The sequence below is a fragment of the Balaenoptera acutorostrata genome, chromosome X (assembly GCF_949987535.1).
Source record: "Balaenoptera acutorostrata chromosome X, mBalAcu1.1, whole genome shotgun sequence".
In the NCBI taxonomy this organism is placed as follows: Eukaryota; Metazoa; Chordata; class Mammalia; order Artiodactyla; family Balaenopteridae; genus Balaenoptera; species Balaenoptera acutorostrata.
In genome coordinates, this window is record NC_080085.1 from 33918119 (window position 1) to 33939798 (window position 21680).

A 21680-nucleotide genomic window follows, 5' to 3' on the forward strand; every position below is an offset into this window, starting at 1 on the left:
TGCTTTAACTTTGTAATGAAATATATACATTTATGATTCTCACTGTCTTCATGAAGTTCTCAATGAAATGCTTCCTCCATGTGTTATGGAAGGTAGATACTTGGAATGGGAGTCTCTGCCTGACAGCTGTAGGCAAGATTCTGGTGTCCAGAATGGAGAAAACCAACTGTGCAGTTCTCTCTTGCTGAATGCTTCCCATTCAAGAAAGTGTCTGTTATATCATATACCTCATTAACATGAATTATTATCACTTCTATATATTTATATATCTCATCAACAGAGGAGTTCTGACATAGGAAAATGATATATTCATTCCATGAATAATCAGAGAGAAGGCAAAAACTGTCTACTTCAAAAAAAAACTCTTCTAAAATCTTCCCTGTGTGTTCAGTGAAGACTTCTCAGGTAAAGTCAAAGTAACAATCAAGTACAACTGCAGTTTACCAGACTCAATTCTGGACCTGGGATGATTTTCACTAGAATGTGTGTACTTGTGTGTGTGTGTGTGTGTGTGTGTGTGTGTGTGTGTGTGTGTGTGTGTGTGTGTGAGGCTGTTACCAAATCAGAGTTTATATTTAGTAGATTTTCACAGCCAATTTGGTTGATTTTATTTTGCTATTTTAAAACAGTCAGTACCTTTTGGGAGGAAGGCCTGGGGAGGCATGATTATGCAAGACCAAACTGGTTAAGAAAGTTTATATAAAACCTTCTCCTTTTTGTAACCTAGATGTGACTGAGCCTTTCCAATTTCTGTTAGCCCAAAGAAGTCTCTAATGCTATATAAAATATCATGGAGTTGCGTCCTAATGAATCTCATGTCTGGGGTCTTTCCAGGGTAGTGAGCAGGGCTCTTCTCTAGTACCTGGTGGTTATGGATGATTCCATGCCACGGTTCACAAAAGGGGTTGACTCTGTCCTCTTGTCTCTAGTGGAGCCCGTAAGGAAAAATATCTCCCCAAGTTCCTGTCTCTTTCTGTCCACACTGTTCCACTTAACCTAGATCAATTGTGGATTTTTTTAAACTGAGGGATCACTGTGGCAAAGACTTGTTTAATAACAGAAGCCGGATTTTTAGCTAGGCACATTGCTTCCCAGAATAAAGAACTACATGTTCTGCCTCTGAACCCCTTGTTGTGGAAATATGATCAAGTTTTAGCCAATGGGATTTAGCGGAAGTGGTGTAAGCAACTTTGGGAAAAGTTGTTTAAAGGAGCTAACTCAATTGGGGTTGCTTTTCTTCCATTCTCTTTCCTAGACTACATATGTAATGGCTGGAATTCCAGCATCTACCTTGGGACATGGGGTGACCTTAAGGACAGAAGAAGCCACATGGTGAGAATGGCTGAGCAAAAGTTAAGATGATTCTAGATCCCTGATGATTTTGTGGCGTTGTCATAACAATTGAAGACTGTCTACCTGTGAACTTGTTCTATGCAAGAGAATAAACTGTTGTGTTTTTAGCTACTATATTCAGGTCTCTATTACTAGTACTTAAATGCAAATATTGATACAGTTAGGAAACCTTAGAAGGTTATTTACCTCCTGGCTGAGGTCTTTGCCAGGAATGGTACCCCCAGTGGATCCTCCTTCAGCTCTTAATCTAGTTTTCTCACCTAAGGTTGGTGACAACTGACTAAATTCCAATGGCTATTGAATCCTCTCCTATATGATTGCCTCATTCCTTTCTAATGAGTAATTTAACCCCTGGGTTCCTTCAAGCATTGAGCGGTATCTTTAATTTCAGCTAGCAGACCTGGAGAGAGACCAGTCGTTTGCTCCAGAGCAGTCTCAGTTTTATGAATGAGGATGGTTCTGGATCATCCAATTCTAGTTTAAACACCTCCTCAATGAAAACTGCAAGGTTGATGGCCCATTTAACTATGCCACCCATTGTGTCAGTTTAGGTCCTGTGGAAAGCAGGTGCCAATGTGAATCAGATGTGTAGGATATTTATTGGGGGGGGGTAACACCTGTGAGGGATAAAGGGGAGAGGATGAAAACCCACAGATATGCCAGACAGAAGTGATGGATTTGGTTTGTAACAGAAGGGGGAAACCCTCCCAGCTTTGCTAGTCCAAGGCTGAGGTCCTAGGTTGAGGTTGATTATAGCCAGATATTTAATGGGGAGATCCTGAAACCACTGAACCAGAGAAGTGCTGAGATAAGTCCATACCAACCTCATGGACTGCTAAACTAAAAACATGAGGGAGACTCAAAAGATCCTGGGGAAAAGTGAAAGCCAAGGGAAACATAAGAACTGGCTGCAAGTTTGAATGCATTCCTTAACTATGCACAGTTCAATCAGCAGAGGGTGGAAGCCTTATGAGCACAACTGTTTGAACACAACTTCAGCCAAATTAACTGGCTAACCAACTGAGCTATTCAGACACAGAGGCAACCTTTAGGAAGCTGGGCTAAAATGCAAAACTAATTAAAAATCTGAACAGAGACATCAGCAGCTGGATACTGGGAATGAGGTGGGAGGATGGGGGTTGGAGGTGGGTGAAGACAGATTCTGCAGTTTAAGTTCAGACAAGTAACTAAACATCAAACAAATAAAACAACTATAAAAAAACTTCCAGAATTGGAAGATTGGGATTGACACACATACACTAATATGTATAAAATGGATAACTAGTAAGAACCTGCTGTATAAAACAATAAATAAAATTCTAAAAAAAAAACTTCCAGAAAAATAAAACAATCTTGAGTTATTAGAATATACTATATAAAATATTATCTAAAATGTCCACTTTTAAACCAAAAAGTACTGGACATACAAAGAAACTGAAAAGTGTACCCCAGACTCAGGAAAAATGTGGTCAATAGAAACTGACTCTGAGTGGACCCAGATATTGCATTTAGCCGAGAATGTCTTCAAGGTAGGTGTTATAAATTTGTTCAAGTAATTAAAGGAAACTATGTTTAATGAATTAAAAGAAAATATGTTAATAATGAGTCAATAGAGAATCTCAATAGAGAAATAAAAATCATAAAAAAGGACCAAATGAAAATTCTAGAGTTGAAAAGTACAATAACTGAAATGAAAAATTTAACAAAGCTGTTTAAAATATCAGTTTAGTCAATTTCTTTAAGTTCTATTTTTTGGTAGTTAGAGAGGATAAATTATTAGTCTTTTCCTACTAAAACATAGACAATTTCTAAAAGGCAGAGAAAATTATTTTCCAATGGTGCTTATGTTTCTACTTCCTTTTTTCTCTGGAAACTTTTGAGGTAGTTAATAACAAATTGTTGAAATATTATAACAATTTGCCAACTTCCAATGAGCCTTATACAAATATATGAAGAAATTTTCTGGCAGTGGTTTTTGGGAGGTCAGATTTCTGCCCCAAGATTTAGAGGGTTTTGTAGGCTATTTTATCATTGATAAAATCATTTATATTATTTTCAGAAACTTAAACATGGCAGGTAGTTGCTCAAAGGAAAATGTACTGTGCTTGTATTACAAAACCAAATTCCTTCAGCTTCTTCAGCTATGCTTAAATCCAAATAGTTCAGAGGGAGGGTCCATGTTTCCCTGTGTAATTTGGGTTTCCATTTCTCTTTCAACCTTGGCTACTTCAATCCCTTCAAGGCCTCTTTCTACTGTCTCCTATGGTTTATGAAATGTCACATTTCTTCCAACTTCTCAATTTTCTCTTTTATGATCATTCCCCTTAGTATTAGATACCAATCCTGAGGAAAGTGTGCTGCTAGGCCTCCTTTTGAGGATTCAAAATCTACACGATTGGGAATTTTAGGGAACAAGTGACATATAGGCTTGGAAACTAAACACCCATTGCCTAATTGACATTGATTTTATCAGTTTACACATACTTCTTACTCCTTTTCTTATTGCTTCACCCACACACTGTCTGAGCCCTGTGTCTTATATTTCAATTCTTGATGGAAGTAAAGAATTTGCTGGTTTTCTAAATAAAACAATCCTGCTACTAAGAAGTCATAACCCTACAATGGAGTTCTGACACTGACCTCATGCTGAAGACAGAGGTGTGGTCTTTTGGAGTACCTTCTCTTCTGACCCCTGAAAGTACTTACTTTGATGCCTTTGTGGCTGGAGTAATCCCTTTATTAATGATTGTGAAAGATGGCCAAAATACTATCCAATTATGTTACTCTATTCAGCTTTTCAGGAAAGAGGAGGCATAAAAACCCTTGTAAGCCATCTCTCCTTGGAAACAAAACTTGCTTTCAAATCAATGCAAATGCAGTCTGTTACAAACATAGGAAACAGACAAAATGTATTGATTATTTCATTTGTTTAATGTTTAGGCCCTTCTACGAAAATAGGGGATAAATTCCTGTATCAGTAGATCATTGACACTTTCTATTTTTCTGTTTCTCCTTTTTCTACCTCTTCCCACATGTACAAATGCTGCTGCCATCACTACCACACAAGCCAAAGAATCACTTTTCTAGCACTTAAGTGGAGAATGAAGAATGGGATAAAGTTATATTCCATATGTGCATTCTTCTTGGAGCACCTCTGTGATGCTCATCCCACTGACCACATCCAATTTATCATATGTGCTAAGACATATGGTACACATGTTGTGGTTATGGATAATATTTTTATATACTGTAATAATGAATGTGTAATGAGTGAATTTTTCTCAAGTCTATATGACTATCTGTGTGGGAAGTAAGAAGGGAGGAAACACCTGTGTGGATCTTCACTGAATACTCTGGAGAAGAACAGAGGTGATAAACAAAACCTAGAGGACAAGACCATTCACTAGGGTACAAGGGAAACAATCAGGGGTGATGTCAGCAGGTCCTTGCGATCAAAAGCAAGAATAGGGTGGGAGGCCTCCAAAGCCCAAATTAAACTTTTATGTATTTTCCAGTATTCTTAGTAACACACAACTATGCTTTGGAAACTTGGCTTTTTGTGCTGTTGGCAATGTCTTAAAATGAGTTTTAAATTATAAAAAGTATAAAGTATTCCATACTCCTTCACTCTTAATTGTGAAAGTACATGGATATGCCCTCCATTGGCACACAGAGTAAGTATATTCAATTGTGTTGAGCCCTTGTTTTCCTAGGCTTACAATTAGCCTACATTTTTCAATTTTCCTTACAGTAAGTTGGGCCCATGCCATTGAATGCCAGTGGAATGTGGGCATAAGTGATATATACAACTTCCAGGCCTGGAGGATGGCAAGACTCCAAGGGAATACTAAGCCACCAAATGATAAGAGACAAGATTCCTGAATTACTGTGTGGAGGAAGGTCACACAAGTGGTATGTAGATACCACTGGTGTATTTTGACATGTCCAAGAAATAAATACTCAGTTAACTCAGATTTGGAGAGTTTTTGTTACAGAAGTTAATCTACCTAGACTAATACAACTAGTATCTTTCAGAGAAAACAATGTGGAAATTTCTTCTAATTATTATAGTAGTTTGCTTGTGAGAGACAACATTCTGAAGTTTTGTAGTAATTTGTCAGTTCAAATAAATTATTCTCCACTTGATGTTATATCACAATTACCTTGGAAGCTATTTTAAAAGATATGACCAGCCCTAGCCTTGACCTAGTGAATCAGAACCAAGTAGGTCATAGGCAGTTACGTTTGAAAAACTTCCCTGTGTTTTACATATAGCCTTGGCTAAGAACTACTACTCTAAGATAACCCAAATTTTACCTTTAGATCAAAAGTTAGATTTTCAAGTCTCATTGTCTTAGGTCCATATAATTTATTTGACTGAATTGGCTTTTTTAAAAAGTATATTCAATGGTATTATAAAAATTAATAAAACTGACCTTTATTGGGTGTACAGTTCTTACAATGTATAGTTTTAGGCAATACCACCAAAATCAAGATACAGAACAGTTCCATCACTCCAAAAACACTGCCTCCTACTATCACTTCGTAGTCACACTCTCCTCCTACCCCAACCCACTGCAATCACCCAAGGTCAGCAGAAGGAAGGAAATAATACAGATCAGAGGAAATAAATAAAAGAGATATAGAAACAATAGAAAAGATCAATAAAACCGAGAGCTGTTTTTTTCTTTGAAAAGATAAACAAAACCGACAAACTTCTAGCCAGGCTCACCAAGAAGAAAAGACAGAGGACCCAAATAAAGTAAAAAATGAAAAAGAGGAGAAATAACAACCAACACCACAGAAATAAAAAGAATCATAAGAGAATACTATGAACAGTTATATGCCAACAAATTGAACAATCTAGAAGAAATGAACAAGTTTCTGCCAAAACTGAGTCAAGAAGAAATAGATGATTTGAACACACTGATCACTAGAAGTGAAATAGAATTTGTAATAAAAAACTTTCTGCAAACAAAAGTCCAGGACCAGATGGCTACACTGGGGAATTCCACCAAACATACAGAGAAGAACTTATACCTATGCTTCTCAAACTATTCCAAAAGATCAAAGAGGAAGGAACACTCCCAAATTCATTCTATGAAGCCACCATCACCTTGATACCAAAACCAGACAAAGATACTACAAAAAAAGAAAATAAAAGGCCAATCCCTTTGATGAATACAGATGCAAAAATACTAAACAAAATATTAGCAAACCAAATCCAACAATACATAAAAAGGATCATACACCATGACCAAGTTGGATTCATTTCAAGGTCGCAAGGATGGTTCAACATATGCAAATCAATCAACGTGATACACTACATTAACAAAAGAAAAGAACCACATGATCATCTCAATAGACACAGAAAAAGCATTTGATAAAATTCAGCATCCATTCATGATAAAAACTCTCACCAAAGTGGTAGAAGGAACATATCTCAGTATAATAAAAGGCATTTACAACAAACCCACAGCCAACATAATACTCAACAGTGAAAAGCTGAAAGCCTTCCTACTAAATTCAGGAACAAGACAAGGATGCCCACTCTCACTACTTCTATTCAACATAGTATTGGAAGTTCTAGCCACAGATATCAGACAAGAAAAAGAAATGAGGTATCCAAGTTGGAAGGGAAAAGTAAAACTATCACTATTTGCAGATGACATGATACTCTATATAGAGAACCATAAAGACTCCACACAAAAACTATTAGAAGTAGGGAATTCCCTGATGGTCAAGTGGTTAGGACTTGGTGCTTTCACTGCAGTGGCCCAGGTTCAATCCCTGGTTGGGAACTAAGATCCTGCAAGCCATGTGGCATGGCCAAAACAAACAAACAAACAAACAAAAACTATCAGAATTAATAAATGAATTCAGCAAGGTAGCAGAATCTAAGATTAATATACAAAAATCTGTTGCATTTCTTTACACTAACAATTAAATACCAGAAAAAGAAAGTTAAAAAAAAAAACTGGGCTTCCCTGGTGGTGCAGTGGTTGAGAATCTGCCTGCCAATGCAGGGGACACGGGTTCGAGCCCTGGTCTGGGAAGATCCCACATGCCACGGAGCAACTAGGCCCGTGAGCCACAGTTACTGAGCCTGCGCATCTGGAGCCTGTGCTCCACAACAAGAGAGGCTGCCATAGTGAGAGGTCTGCGCACCGCGATGAAGAGTGGCCCCCACTTGCCGCAACTAGAGAAAGCCCTCGCACAGAAACGAAGACCCAACACAACCATAAAATAAAAAAAAATAAAATAAAATAATTAAAAAAAAAACAAAACAAAACCAACAATCCTCTTTAAAACTGCATCAAAAAAATACCTAGGAATAAACTTAATCAAGGAGGTAAAAGACCTATATGGTGAAAGCTATAAAACTCTGATAAAGGATATTGAAGATGATTCAGAGAAATGGAAAAATATCCCATGCTCTTGGACTGGAATAATTAATATTGTTAAAATGGCCATACTACCCAAAGCAGTCTACAGACTTAATGCGATCTCTATCAAAATACCCATGACATTTTTGACAGAACTAGAACAAATAATCCTAAAATTTATATGGAACCACAAAAGACCCAGAATTGCCAAAGCAATACTGAGGAAAAAGAACAAAACTGGAGGCATAACCCTTCCAGACTTCAGACAATACTACAAAGCAACAGCAATCAAAACAACGTGGTATTGGCACAAAAACAGACAGAGATCAATGGAACAGAATGGATAGCCCAGAAATAAACCCACACACCTATGGCCAATTAATGTATGACAAAGGAGGCAAGAATAAAGAATGGAGAAAAGACAGTCCATTCAACAAGTGGTATTGGGAAAGCTGGACAGCTACATGTAAATCAATGAAATTAGAACACTCCATCACATCATATTAAAACATTAACTCAAAATGGTTTAAAGATCTAAATATAAGACATGACACCATAAAACTCCTAGAAGACAACATTCTAGGACATAAATCATAGCAATATTTTCTTAGATCAGTCTCCCAAGGCAAAAGAAATAAAAGCAAAAATAAGCAAATGGGACCTAATAAAACTTAAAAGCTTTTGCACAGCAAAGGAAACCATCAACAAAACGAACAGACAACCTATGGAATGGAAGAAAATATTTGCAAACGATGCAACCGACAAGAGGTTAATATCCAAAATATCCAAACAGCTCATACAATTCAGTATCAAAAAACCCCAAACCCAATAAAGAAATGGGCAGGAGACCTAAATAGACATTTCTCCAAAGAAGACATACATATGGCCAACAGGCACATGAAAAGCTGCTCAACATCACTAATTATTAGAGAAATGCAAATCAAAACCACAATGAGGTACCACCTCACACCAGTCAGAGTGGCTATCATCAGAAAGTCTACAAATAACAACAAGGTCCTACTGTATAGCACAGGGAATTATATTCAATATCCTGAGATAAACCATAATGGAAAAGAACATAAAAAAGAACATAAAAAAAGAACATAAAAAGAACATATATATAACTGAATCACTCTGCTGTACAGAAGAAATTAACACAACATTGTAAATCAACTACACTTCGATTAAAAAAAAGTATATCGGAGTCAGGAGAAGATGGCGGAAGAGTAAGATGCAGAGATCACCTTCCTCCCCACAGATACATCAGAAATACATCTACACGTGGAACTGCTCCTATAGAACACCCACTGAACGCTGGCAGAAGACCTCAGACCTCCCAAAAGCAAGAAACTCCCCATGTACCTGGGTAGGGCAAAAGAAAAAAGAAAAGACAGAGACAAAAGAATAGGGACGGGACCTGCACCAGTGGGAGGGAGCTGTGAAGGAAGACACGTTTCCACACACTAGGAAGCCCCTTCGTGGGCGGAGACTGCGGGTGGCAGAGCGGGGAAGCTTCGGAGCCACGGAGGAGAGCGCAGCCACAGGGGTGCGGAGGGCAAAGCGGAGAGATTCCCGCACAGAGGCTCGGCACCGAGCAGCACTCACCAGCCTGAGAGGCTTGTCTGCTCACCTGCCGGGGCGGGCGGGGGCTGGGAGCTGAGGCTCGGGCTTCAGTCGGATCCCAGGGAGAGGACTGGAGTTGGCGGTGTGAACACAGCCTGAAGGGGTTAGTGCACCACAGCTAGCTGGGAGGGAGTCCGGGAAAAGGTCTGGAGCTGCCGAACAGGCAAGAGACTTTTTCTTCCCTCTTTGTTTCCTGGTGCGCGAGGAGAGGGGATTCAGAGCGCTGCTTAAAGCAGCTCCAGACACGGGCACGAGCCGCGGCTATCAGCGCGGACCCCAGAGACGGGCATGAGACGCTAAGGCTGCTGCTGCCGCCACCAAAAAGCCTGTGTGCAAGCACAGCTCACTATCCACACCACCCCTCCTGGGAGCCTGTGCAGCCCACCACTGCCAGGGTCCCGTGATCCAGGGACAACTTCCCCGGGAGAACACAAGGCGCGCGCCTCAGGCTGGTGCAACGTCACGCTGGCCTCTGCTGCTGCAGGCTCGCCCCGCATCCGTACCCCTCCCTCCCCCCGGCCTGAGTGAGCCAGAGCCCCCGAATCAGCTGCTCCTTTAACCCCGTCCTGTGTGAGCGAAGAACAGACGCCCTCAGGCAACCTACACGCAGAGGCGGGTGCAAATCCAAAGCTGAACCTCGGGAGCTGTTCGAACAAAGAAGAGAAAGGGAAATTTCTCCCAGCAGCCTCAGAAGCAGTGGATTAAAGCTCCACAATCAACTTGATGTACCCTGCATCTGTGGAATACCTGAATAGACCACAAATCATCCCAAATTGAGGAGGTGGACTTTGGGAGCAAGATATATTATTTTTTCCCCTTTTCCTCTTTTTGTGAGTGTGTATGTGTATGCTTCTGTGTGAGATTTTGTCTGTATAGCTTTGCTTTCACCATTTGTCCTAGGGTTCTGTCTGTACGTTTTTTTTTACTTAAAAAAATTTTTTTTCTTAATAATTATTTTTTATTTTAATAACTTTATTTTATCTGACTTTATTTTATTTTATCCTCTTCCTTTCTTCCTTCCTTCCTTTCTTTCATTCTTTCCTTCTATTTTTTCCCCCTTTTATTCTGAACCATGTGGATGAAAGGCTCTTGCTGCTCCTGCCAAGCATCAGGGCTGTGCCTCTGAGGTGGGAGAACCAACTTCAGGACACTGGTCCACAAGAGACCTCCCAGCTCCATGTAATACCAAACGGTGAAAATCTCCCGGAGAGCTCCATCTCGACACCAAGACCCAGCTTCACTCAACGACCAGCAAGCTACAGTGCTGGACACCCTATGCCAAACCACTAGCAAGACAGGAACACAGCCCCATCCATCAGCAGAGAGGCTGCCTAAAATCATAATAAGGCCACAGACACCCCAAAACACACCACCAGACATGGACCTGCCCACCAGAAAGACAAGATACAGCCTCATCCACCAGAACACAGGCACTAGTCCCCTCCACCAGGAAGCCTACACAACCCACTGAACCAACCTTAGCCACTGGGGACAGACACCAAAAACAACGGGAACTACGAACATGCAGCCTGCGAAAAGGAGACCCCAAACACAGTAAGATAAGCAAAATGAGAAGACAGAAAAACACACAGCAGATGAAGGACCAAGGTAAAAACACACCAGACCTAACAAATGAAGAGGAAATAGGCAGTCTACCTGAAAAAGAATTCAGAATAATGATAGTAAAGATGATCCAAAATCTTGGAAATAAAATAGACAAAATGCAAGAAACATTTAACAAGGACCTAGAAGAACTAAAGAGGAACCAAGCAACGACGAACAACACAATAAATGAAATTAAAAATACTCTAGAAGGGATCAATGGCAGAAGAACGGATAAGTGACCTGGAAGATAAAATAGTGGAAATAACTACTGCAGAGCACAATAAAGAAAAAAGAATGAAAAGAACTGAGGACAGTCTCAGAGACCTCTGGGACAACATTAAACGCACCAACATTCGAATTATAGGGGTCCCAGAAGAAGAAGAGAAAAATAAAGGGACTGAGAAAATATTTGAAGAGATTATAGTTGAAAACTTCCCTAATATGGGAAAGGAAATAGTTAATCAAGTTCTGGAAGCACAGAGAGTCCCATACAGGATAAATCCAAGGAGAAACACGCCAAGACACATATTAATCAAACTATCAAAAATTAAACATAAAGAAAACATATTAAAAGCAGCAAGGGAAAAACAACAAATAACACACAAGGGAATCCCCATAAGGTTAACAGCTGATCTATCAGCAGAAACTCTGCAAGCCAAAAGGGATTGATTGGCAGGACATATTTAAAGTGATGAAGGAGAGAAACCTACAACCAAGATTACTCTACCCAGCAAGGATCTCATCCAGATTTGATGGAGAAATTAAAACGTTTACAGACAAGCAAAACCTGAGAGAGTTCAGCACCACAAACCAGCTTTACAACAAATGCTAAAGGAACTTCTCTAGGCAAGAAACACAAGAGAAGGAAAACACCTACAATAACAAACCCAAAACATTTAAGAAAACGGGAATAGGAACATACATATTGATAATTACCTTAAATGTAAATGGATTAAATGCTCCCACCAAAAGACACAGACTGGCTGAATGGATACAAAAACAAGACCCGTATATATGCTGTCTACAAGAGACCCACTTCAGACCTAGGGACACATACAGACTGAAAGTGAGGGGATGGAAAAAGATATTCCATGCAAATGGAAATTAAAAAAAAGCTGGAGTAGCAATTCTCATATCAGACAAAATAGACTTTAAAATAAAGACTATTACAAGAGACAAGGAAGGACACTACATAATGATCAAGGGATCGATCCAAGAAGAAGATATAACAATTGTAAACATTTATGCACCCAACATAGGAGCACCTCAATACATAAGGCAAATACTAACAGCCATAAAAGGGGAAATTGACAGTAACACAATCATAGTAGGGGACTTTAACACCCCACATTCACCAATGGACAGATCATCCAAAATGAAAATAAATAAGGAAACAAAAGCTTTAAATGATACATTAAACAAGATGGACTTAATTGATATTTATAGGACATTCCACCCAAAAACAACAGAATACACATTTTTCTCAAGTGCTCATGGAACATTCTCCAGGATAGATCATATCTTGGGTCACAAATCAAGCCTTGGTAAATTTAAGAAAACTGAAATCATATCAAGTATCTTTTCCGACCACAACACTATGAGACTAGATATCAATTACAGGAAAAGATCTGTCAAAAATACAAACACGTGGAGGCTAAACAATACATTACTTAATAACGAAGTGATCAATGAAGAAACCAAAGGGGAAATCAAAAAATACCTAGAAACAAATGACAATGGAGACACGACGACCCAAAACCTATGGGATGCAGCAAAAGCAGTTCTAAGAGGGAAGTTTATAGCAATACAATCCTACCGTAAGAAACAGGAAACATCTCGAATAAACAACCTAACCTTGCACCTAAAGCAATTAGAGAAAGAAGAACAAAAAACCCCCAAAGTTAGCAGAAGGAAAGAAATCATAAAGATCAGATCAGAAATAAATGAAAAAGAAATGAAGGAAACAATAGCAAAGATCAATAAAACTAAAAGCTGGTTCTTTGAGAAGATAAACAAAATTGATAAACCATTAGCCAGACTCATCAAGAAAAAAGGGGAGAAGACTCAAATCAATAGAATTAGAAATGAAAAAGGAGAAGTAACAACTGACACTGCAGAAATACAAACGATCATGTGAGATTACTACAAGCAACTCTATGTCAATGAAATGGACAACTTGGAAGAAATGGACAAATTCTTAGAAATGCACAACCTGCCGAGACTGAACCAGGAAGAAATAGAATATATGAACAGACCAATCACAAGCACTGAAATTGAAAAGGGATTAAAAATCTTCCAACAAACAAAAGCCCAGGACCAGATGGCTTCACAGGCGAATTCTACCAAACATTTAGAGAAGAGCTAACACCTATCCTTCTCAAACTCTTCCAAAATATTGAAGAGGGAGGAACACTCCCCAACTCATTCTACGAGGCCACCATCACTCTGATACCAAAACCAGACAAAGATGTCACAAAGAAAGAAAACTACAGGCCAATATCACTGATGAACATAGATGCAAAAATCCTCAACAAAATACTAGCAAACAGAATCCAACAGCACATTAAAAGGATCATACACCATGATCAAGTGGGGTTTCTTCCAGGAATGCAAGGATTCTTCAATATATGCAAATCAATCAATGTGATACACCATATTAACAAATTGAAGGAGAAAACCCATATGATCATCTCAGTAGATGCAGAGAAAGCTTTTGACAAAATTCAACACTCATTTATGATAAAAGCCCTGCAGAAAGTAGGCATAGAGGGAACTTTCCTCAACATAATAAAGGCCATATATGACAAACCCACAGCCAACATGGTCCTCAATGGTGAAAAACTGAAACCATTTCCACTAAGATCAGGAACAAGACAAGGTTGCCCACTCTCACCACTATTATTCAACATAGTTTTGGAAGTTTTAGCCACAGCAGTCAGAGAAGAAAAACAAATAAAAGGAATCCAAATCGGAAAAGAAGAAGTAAAGCTGTCACTGTTTCCAGATGACATGATACTATACATAGAGAATCCTAAAGATGCCACCAGAAAACTATTAGAACTAATCAATGAATTTGGTAAAGTAGCAGGATACAAAGTTAATGCACAGAAATCTCTTGCATTCCTATACACCAATGATGAAAAATCTGAAAGTGAAATTAAGAAAACACTTCCATTTACCATTGCAACAAAAATATCTAGGAATAAACCTACCTAAGGAGACAAAAGACCTGTATGCAGAAAATTATAAGACACTGATGAAAGAAATTAAAGATGATACAAATAGATGGAGAGATATACCATGTTCTTGGATTGGAAGAATCAACATTGTGAAAATGACTCTACTACCCAAAGCAATCTACAGATTCAATGCAATCCCTATCAAACTACCACTGGCATTTTTCACAGAACTAGAACAAAAAATTTCACAATTTGTATGGAAACACAAAACACCCCGAAAAGCAAAAGCAATCTTGAGAAAGAAAAACGGAGCTGGAGGAATCAGGCTCCCTGACTTCAGACTATACTACAAAGCTACAGTAATCAAGACAGTATGGTACTGGCACAAAAACAGAAATATAGATCAATGGAACAGGATAGAAAGCCCAGAGATAAACCCACGCACATATGGTCACCTTATCTTTGATAAAGGAGGCAAGAATATACAGTGGAGAAAAGACAGCCTCTTCAATAAGTGGTGCTGGGAAAACTGGACAGCTACATGTAAAAGTATGAAATTAGAACACTCCCTAACACCATACACAAAAATAAACTCAAAATGGATTAAAGACCTAAGTGTAAGGCCAGACACTATCAAACTCTGAGAGGAAAACATAGGCAGAACACTCTATGACATAAATCACAGCAAGATCCTTTTTGACCCAGCTCCTAGAGAAATGGAAATAAAAACAAAAATAAACAAATGGGACCTAATGAAACTTAAAAGCTTTTGCACAGCTAAGGAAACCATAAACAAGACCAAAAGACAACCCTCAGAATGGGAGAAAATATTTGCAAATGAAGCAACTGACAAAGGTTTAATCTCCAAAATTTACAAGCAGCTCATGCAGCTCAATAACAAAAAAACAAACAACCCAATCCAAAAATGGGCAGAAGACCTAAATAGACATTTCTCTAAAGAAGATATACAGATTGCCAACAAACACATGAAAGAATGCTCAACATCATTAATCATTAGAGAAATGCAAATGAAAACTACAATGAGGTATCACCTCACACCAGTCAGAATGGCCATCATCAAAAAATCTAGAAACAAGAAATGTTGGAGAGGTTGTGGAGAAAAGGGAACAGTCTTGCACTGTTGGTGGGAATGTCAATTGATACAGCCACTATGGAGAACAGTATGGAGGTTCCTTAAAAAAAACTAAAAATAGAACTACCATATGACCCAGCAATCCCACTAATGGGCATATACCCTGAGAAAACCATAATTCAAAAAGAGTCATGTACCACAATGTTCATTGCAGCTCTATTTACAATAGCCAGGACATGGAAGCAACCTAAGTGTCCATCATCGGATGAATGGATAAAGAAGATGTGGAACATATATACAATGGAATATTACTCAGCCATAAAAAGAAATGAAATTGAGTTATTTTTAGTGAGGTGGATGGAGTTAGAGTCTGTCATACAGAGTGAAGTAAGTCAGAAAGAGAAAAACAAATACAGTATGCTAACACATATATATGGACTCTAAGGAAAAAAAAAAAAGGTCATGAAGAACCTAGTGGCAAGACAGGAATAAAGACACAGACCTACTAGAGAATGGACTTGAGGATATGGGGAGGGGGAAGGGTAAGCTGGGACAAAGTTAGAGAGTGGCATGGACATATATACACTACCAAACGTAAAATAGATAGCTAGTGGGAAGCAACCGCATAGCACAGGGAGATCAGCTCGGTGCTTTGTGACCCCCTAGAGGGGTGGGATAGGGAGGGTGGGAGGGAGGGAGATGCAAGAGGGAAGAGATATGGGAACATATGTATATGTATAACTGATTCACTTTGTTATAAAGCAGAAACTAACACACCATTGTACAGCAATTATATTCCAATAAAGATGTTAAAAAAAAGTATATCACACACACAAAAAGTCTACAAATAATAAATGCTGAGAGGGTGTGGAGAAAAGGGAACCCTCTTGAACTGTTTGTGGGAATATAAATTGGTGCAGCCACTATGGAGAAGAGTATGGAGGTTCCTTAAAAAGTTAAAATAGAACTACCATATGATCCAGCAATCCCATTCCTGGACACATATCCAGAAAAGATGAAAACTCTAATTTGAAAAGATACATGCATCCCAATGTTCATAGCACCACTATTTACAATAGCCAAGACATGGAAACAAGCCAAGTGTCCATGAACAGATGACTGGTTTAGGAAGATATATATATCTTCTTATATACACACACACACACAAAATATTACTCAGCCATAAAAAAGAATGAAAAAATGGCATTGCAGCAACATGGAGTAACCTAAAGAATATCATACTAAGTGAAGTAAGTCAGACAGAGAAAGACAAATACTATATGATAACACTTACATGTGGAATCAAAAAAATAATACAAATGAACCTATATACAAAAGAGAAACAGACTCAAAGACCTAGAAAACAAATTTACGGTTACCCAAGGGGAAAGGGAGAAGGGGAGGGATAAGTTAGGAGTATGGGATTAAGAGATACAAACTACTATACATAAAATAGATAAGCAACAAGGATTTACTATAAGCACAGAGAACTATATTCAATATCTTGTAATAACCTATAATGGAAAATAATCTAAAATACACACACACACACACACACACACACACACACACACACACATATCTGAATTAGTTTGCTGTAAACCGGAAACTAACACACTATTGTAAATCAGTATTCAATTCAAAAATGAAAGTTTCAATTTAATTAAAAAGTTTTCCCAAATTAGTTTATGCTTTTATATAATTTTTGTAATTCTTAATTACTACATGCAGTAAATTACATAATTATACCAATTAAGGAGTTAATATAAATCTGATGCTAAGTTGGAAATTATAAGTTACCTAAAAATATAAAATCAAATATTCCTATGTACAGAACTTTAATGATTTTAGCAATTGATAGACTGAGACATTATAATAGAAAACTTCTGTTATAATAAACACACTCATAGGGAAAATTCTGTAACTTTTAGAAGTACTGTGCTACTATTTAGACAAATTCTAAACAAAGTACTTGTAAAGATTACTTCTGAGAAACTTCAAAAGCTTTTCTCGAATATAAAAAAAATTTTTGTTTCATCTTGGGATAGATGTTAACCACGAAATCAGATAAGATTTTTCTTAAAATAAAAACATATTGATGTCATTTAAAGTTAGATTATAGCTCTCTAGTCCACTGTTAACCTTACCTTTAAGATATCTCATTTATCATAATATACATATTATACATACCAGATGAAAATGAAAGCAAATGGAACTATTTGGGAATGCAGCTTGGCCTGGTCGGATATAATTTCCTGCTGTAGTTTTCGTAAATAATTTTACGGTTAGGATAACATTTCCTGACGTTTCAGTGATTAGGACTGTGTATTAACATTATGCCAAAGTAGTCATCCGTCACAATTGTTGGAGGGACTGCTATTAAGCCTGTTTGTCTGTTGTCTCTTAACTTTAATGTAGCTTCTTCCAGCAGAAACATCTTACTTTATTGTATTCAATATAGTTATACTCCATCATCCTCCAACTCCCCACACTCCCAAGAAGGCTTAGTATGAATTTGTATGCAACAAAAAAATTACCTCCTTAGTAGAATCATCTCTTTTCTAATTAATCCTTTAACTCTCATTTCCTGCTTAAAATCTGAGGCCAAACTAGGGAAGATTACAATTGAGATGAATCCAGGGCCTAATTAATTATTTCAACATGTTTTCCTTGTAAACAAATTTCTCTTGCCAAAATAATGTACTTTGTTTAAAACAGAGGTCAGGGGCTTCCCTGGTGGCGCAGCGATTGAGAATCTGCCTGCCAATGCAGGGGACACGGGTTCGAGCCCTGGTCTGGGAGGAGCCCACATGCCGCGGAGCAATTGGGCCCGTGAGCCACAACTACTGAGCCTGCGCGTCTGGAGCTTGTGCTCCACAACAAGAGAGGCCGCGATAGCGAGAGGCCCTCGCACCGCGATGAAGAGTGGCCCCCGCTTGCCGCAACTGGAGAAAGCCCTCTCACAGAAACGAAGACCCAACACAGCCAAAAATAAAATATAAATAAATAAAAAATTAAAAAAAAAAAGCTCTTAACAGTGCAGGCTTGCCTGTGTATATTTAAAAAAAACAAACAAACAGAGGTCACAATTTGCCCTTTGTGGGCAAAATTGGGCCTGCAGCTATGGTTTGGCTCTCCCTGTTTATGTACATGCATGCACATATGGACATGTACACGAATGAGTTGTCTATATAAAAACCCGCATTTCCACCTTCTTTTTAAAATGGCTGAGGGGAAGCCGTCTGGCTAGCTCAGTTGGTAGAGCATGAGACTCTTAAAATGGCTGAGGGTCTGGCAACACTGGGCCCAGTATTGAGAAACAGCAATTACCAGGTAGAACAGATTGGCAGCAGCTCCATTACGCTTATCTGTTTAGCCTCTGAAAATACTTCAGTTATGCGATCCCTGGTTTAAATGTATTTTTTGTTAAATTTAATCAAATATCCCCTCATTCCTGAGATGAAGACTTTCCAACTTTCTGATTTGAGAGAGGCCCTTTCCCAGAATAAAACTGATGTTAGTTTCTACTGCTGCATAACAAATTACCATAAAGTTAGTGGATTAGAACAACATATAGTTATCTCATAGTTTTCATGGGTCAGGAGCCTGGGTACTACTTAGCTAGGTCCTTTGCTCAGGGCCTCACAAAGCTGCAATCAGGGTGTCAGCCAGGGCTATGGTCTAATCTGAGGATTGGGTTCCTCTTCCAAGCTCACTGGTTGTTGGCAGAATTCAGTGCCTTGCAGTTGTAGAGTAGAAGCCTTCAGACCCTAGAGGCTTCTCACCCTGGCACATGGCCCTCTCCATAATATGGCAGTTTGCTTCTTCAAGGCCAACAGGAGAGCATCTCTACTGCTTTGAATTGCTCTGAATTCTTCCAACTCTGACATCTAGATCTTTTTTGAAAGGACTCGCCTGATTAGGTCAGGCCCACCTGGGATTATCTCTCTTTTGCTTAAAGTTAACTCATTAGGAATCTTAATTATATCTGCAAAATATTTCATCTTTTCCACATAATATAACATAAGCAATGGAGTAATAGCTCATCATATTCACTGGTCTCCCCTACTCTCAAGGGGAAGGGATTATTCAAGGCAAGTATACCAGCAGGCGGGAACCTTGGGGGCCATTTTAGAATCCTGCCTATCACAACTGGCATGTCTTAGTATTACTGTGAGTTTCACTTCCACTTGGCTTCTATAGTTTATATTTTGGCAAAGTATTTTTACAATACTGTACTAGTACTATAGTGGCAATAGCAAAAATTTTTATTAAATTTACCTTCAATAAAATTAGAATTCCACTAAATGTAATATAGGAGACTATTTTGTAAGATTTCAAAATCACACCTATTCTAGACTAACATCCTTACAGCCCTTGTACGTGAAACACAAAGATGGAGTATTTTTGTTTTGTTTTGTTTAAATGGGGCAATGGTCACTGTGATTGAATAAGCAAATGTTTTAGTCAGAAGTTAGAATGGGAAAAATGAAGGTAGTTTGATCAATTAAATAAGTAGCATCTGTGAGCATAGGAAAGCAATGTTTCTATTAGAGCAGACTTAGCAGCTTTACCCTTCCTATTCCTTGTGGCAGAGAACTGTGTGACACAGCCAACCTTAGTTACCACTGTCAATGCTAGAGACAGCTGCAGTGAGCCAGTCTGGCTGTGTCCGGTTCTCCTAGACTGGTGATCTGTGGCATGGTCAAACAGTGCAGATAATCTGCAATGTTTTCATGTCAAATCACCTCCCTAAAGAGAGGAGCAGGAAGCAAAGAAATTTCAACACAGTTTCTCCACAAAGATGTCCTGTTTATACAGTTGCCCTGATACTTTCTTTACTCAAAGGTAAATGCATTTTGCATCTTTCAATATTTTAAAATGAGATTTCTTTTGCCCCTGTTTTGTCAACTGATAACTCCAAGTACCTCCAAATTTTATTGATATTCACCCATTTAAACAGTGGAACCGACCAGCTATAGTTTATTAAAATATGTTCATTAAAAAAAAACAATTTTGACTCAGTGTTTGAAAATTGCAAATACATTAAAAACTGTTAGTGTCATGAGATTGCAAGTATTGCCTTATGAAATTATAAAGAAGTAAAATTTAGTAAAAACTATGAAATATCTTAATTTGTTTCCCATATAAAAGTATATTTTATATTGCAACACTGAACAGTTAAGGCCACAACACTTGAAGGAGAGTCTGAGATACACATATTCTGAAATTGCTTGTCAAAAATATCAGCATTTAAATAAATATCAAAACTGGTCGTACGATTCAAACCAAATAAAACATATTCTCAAGTTATATCTTTAAAAGTTTGTTATTAGAAACTTTCTGTCAGAACTCAAATGTTTTTCAAGTATAAATTACAATGGGCTTGGTGACCATGAAAACATTAACATATATTCATAGTATTATACAAGATTTTGACCTTCTCTCCATATTTGGGGGTGAGGTATCCTGATGATTTTGCCCCATGTGGTTCTTGTTGGCATCTTTCTTATTACTTTTAAAAGCTATTTTATCTCCTACTGATTTTATCTCTGGGAGTGGCTCATTATTATTCTGCTTTTTACTTTTCTGGCTCGTCAATGACATCCTTTTAAAGAGGAAAATCTAGAAGGAAAACACACATGCAGAGAATTCATTTCAGTAAGTGAAACAGTCACTTAACAGTATTTAGGGGGTATAATTTTCAACAAGTCTTAACATTATTTCATCACACCTTTATGAGGCACCACAATGGTACATTCTTAGCATCCACCAGCCTTTTTTCTTTTACCAATTGCAATCATGATTCTTCCCTAAAACAAGACCTTTCAGGGTTTACCCTTCAACACTATCAGTGCTTTGGTAATATGTTAACATTTTTCTTCAAAGAACAAATTTAGTATTTCACTTTGTTTTGTTATAAGAGAAAAAGATGAAAACCAGCATCTTCTAGAGGACATACCTTCCCATTCCTGTAGATCAGAACTTCTGGCAAAGTGTTAGTGCTGCCAAATGATGGGGGTGGGAGCCCCAGGGGTCTGAGTAGGCAGTTGGATATACAGACCTGCTGCTCAAGGGAGGCCAGGGCTGCGGACAGGCAGAATGCAGATAACAGCTGAAGAGACGAAAGTAGACCCCATAACCCAGGGATTCCAGGTGGGCAGAAGAGAAAACAGAAGAAAAGAGACTGAGGAAAAGCCAAGTGTGAAAGGTAGGCAGAGGAAGAGGAGCCAGCACTGGGGGCTGAGTTTTGTAGGAACAAAATCAGGAAAAAAAGGCAACTCAGAAGTCAGGGGAGGAAAATATCAAGAAGAGAGTTGCCAACAAGGCACATGCAGGAGACATCAAGGAAGATGATAACTGAAAAGTTCCAAATGATTTAAGCCCTTTGAGGATTTAGCCAGAGAGAAAACAGGATTCCTAAAGAATGACAAGCCAAAT

The 21680-nt window shown here is 38.3% G+C and overlaps 1 protein-coding gene across 8 annotated transcripts in view; it reads right to left on the reverse strand.

Moving 5' to 3' along the window:
* Positions 1-21680, reverse strand: part of RPGR (retinitis pigmentosa GTPase regulator) — an 89622-nt gene that overhangs the window by 5083 nt on the left and 62859 nt on the right. For 2 of the 8 annotated variants that reach the window (XM_057537771.1, XM_057537765.1), the window contains one exon: positions 20223-20864. The exons of 2 other annotated variants lie outside the window; for them this stretch is intronic. In XM_057537771.1, the coding sequence (XP_057393754.1) occupies positions 20655-20864 (210 nt within the window). In that variant the 3' untranslated portion in view covers positions 20223-20654. Of the gene's footprint in view, positions 1-20220; positions 20865-21680 lie in introns of those variants that run through there. 4 more of the 8 variants (XM_057537770.1, XM_057537772.1, XM_057537766.1 and 1 more) reach the window with 4 other exon arrangements.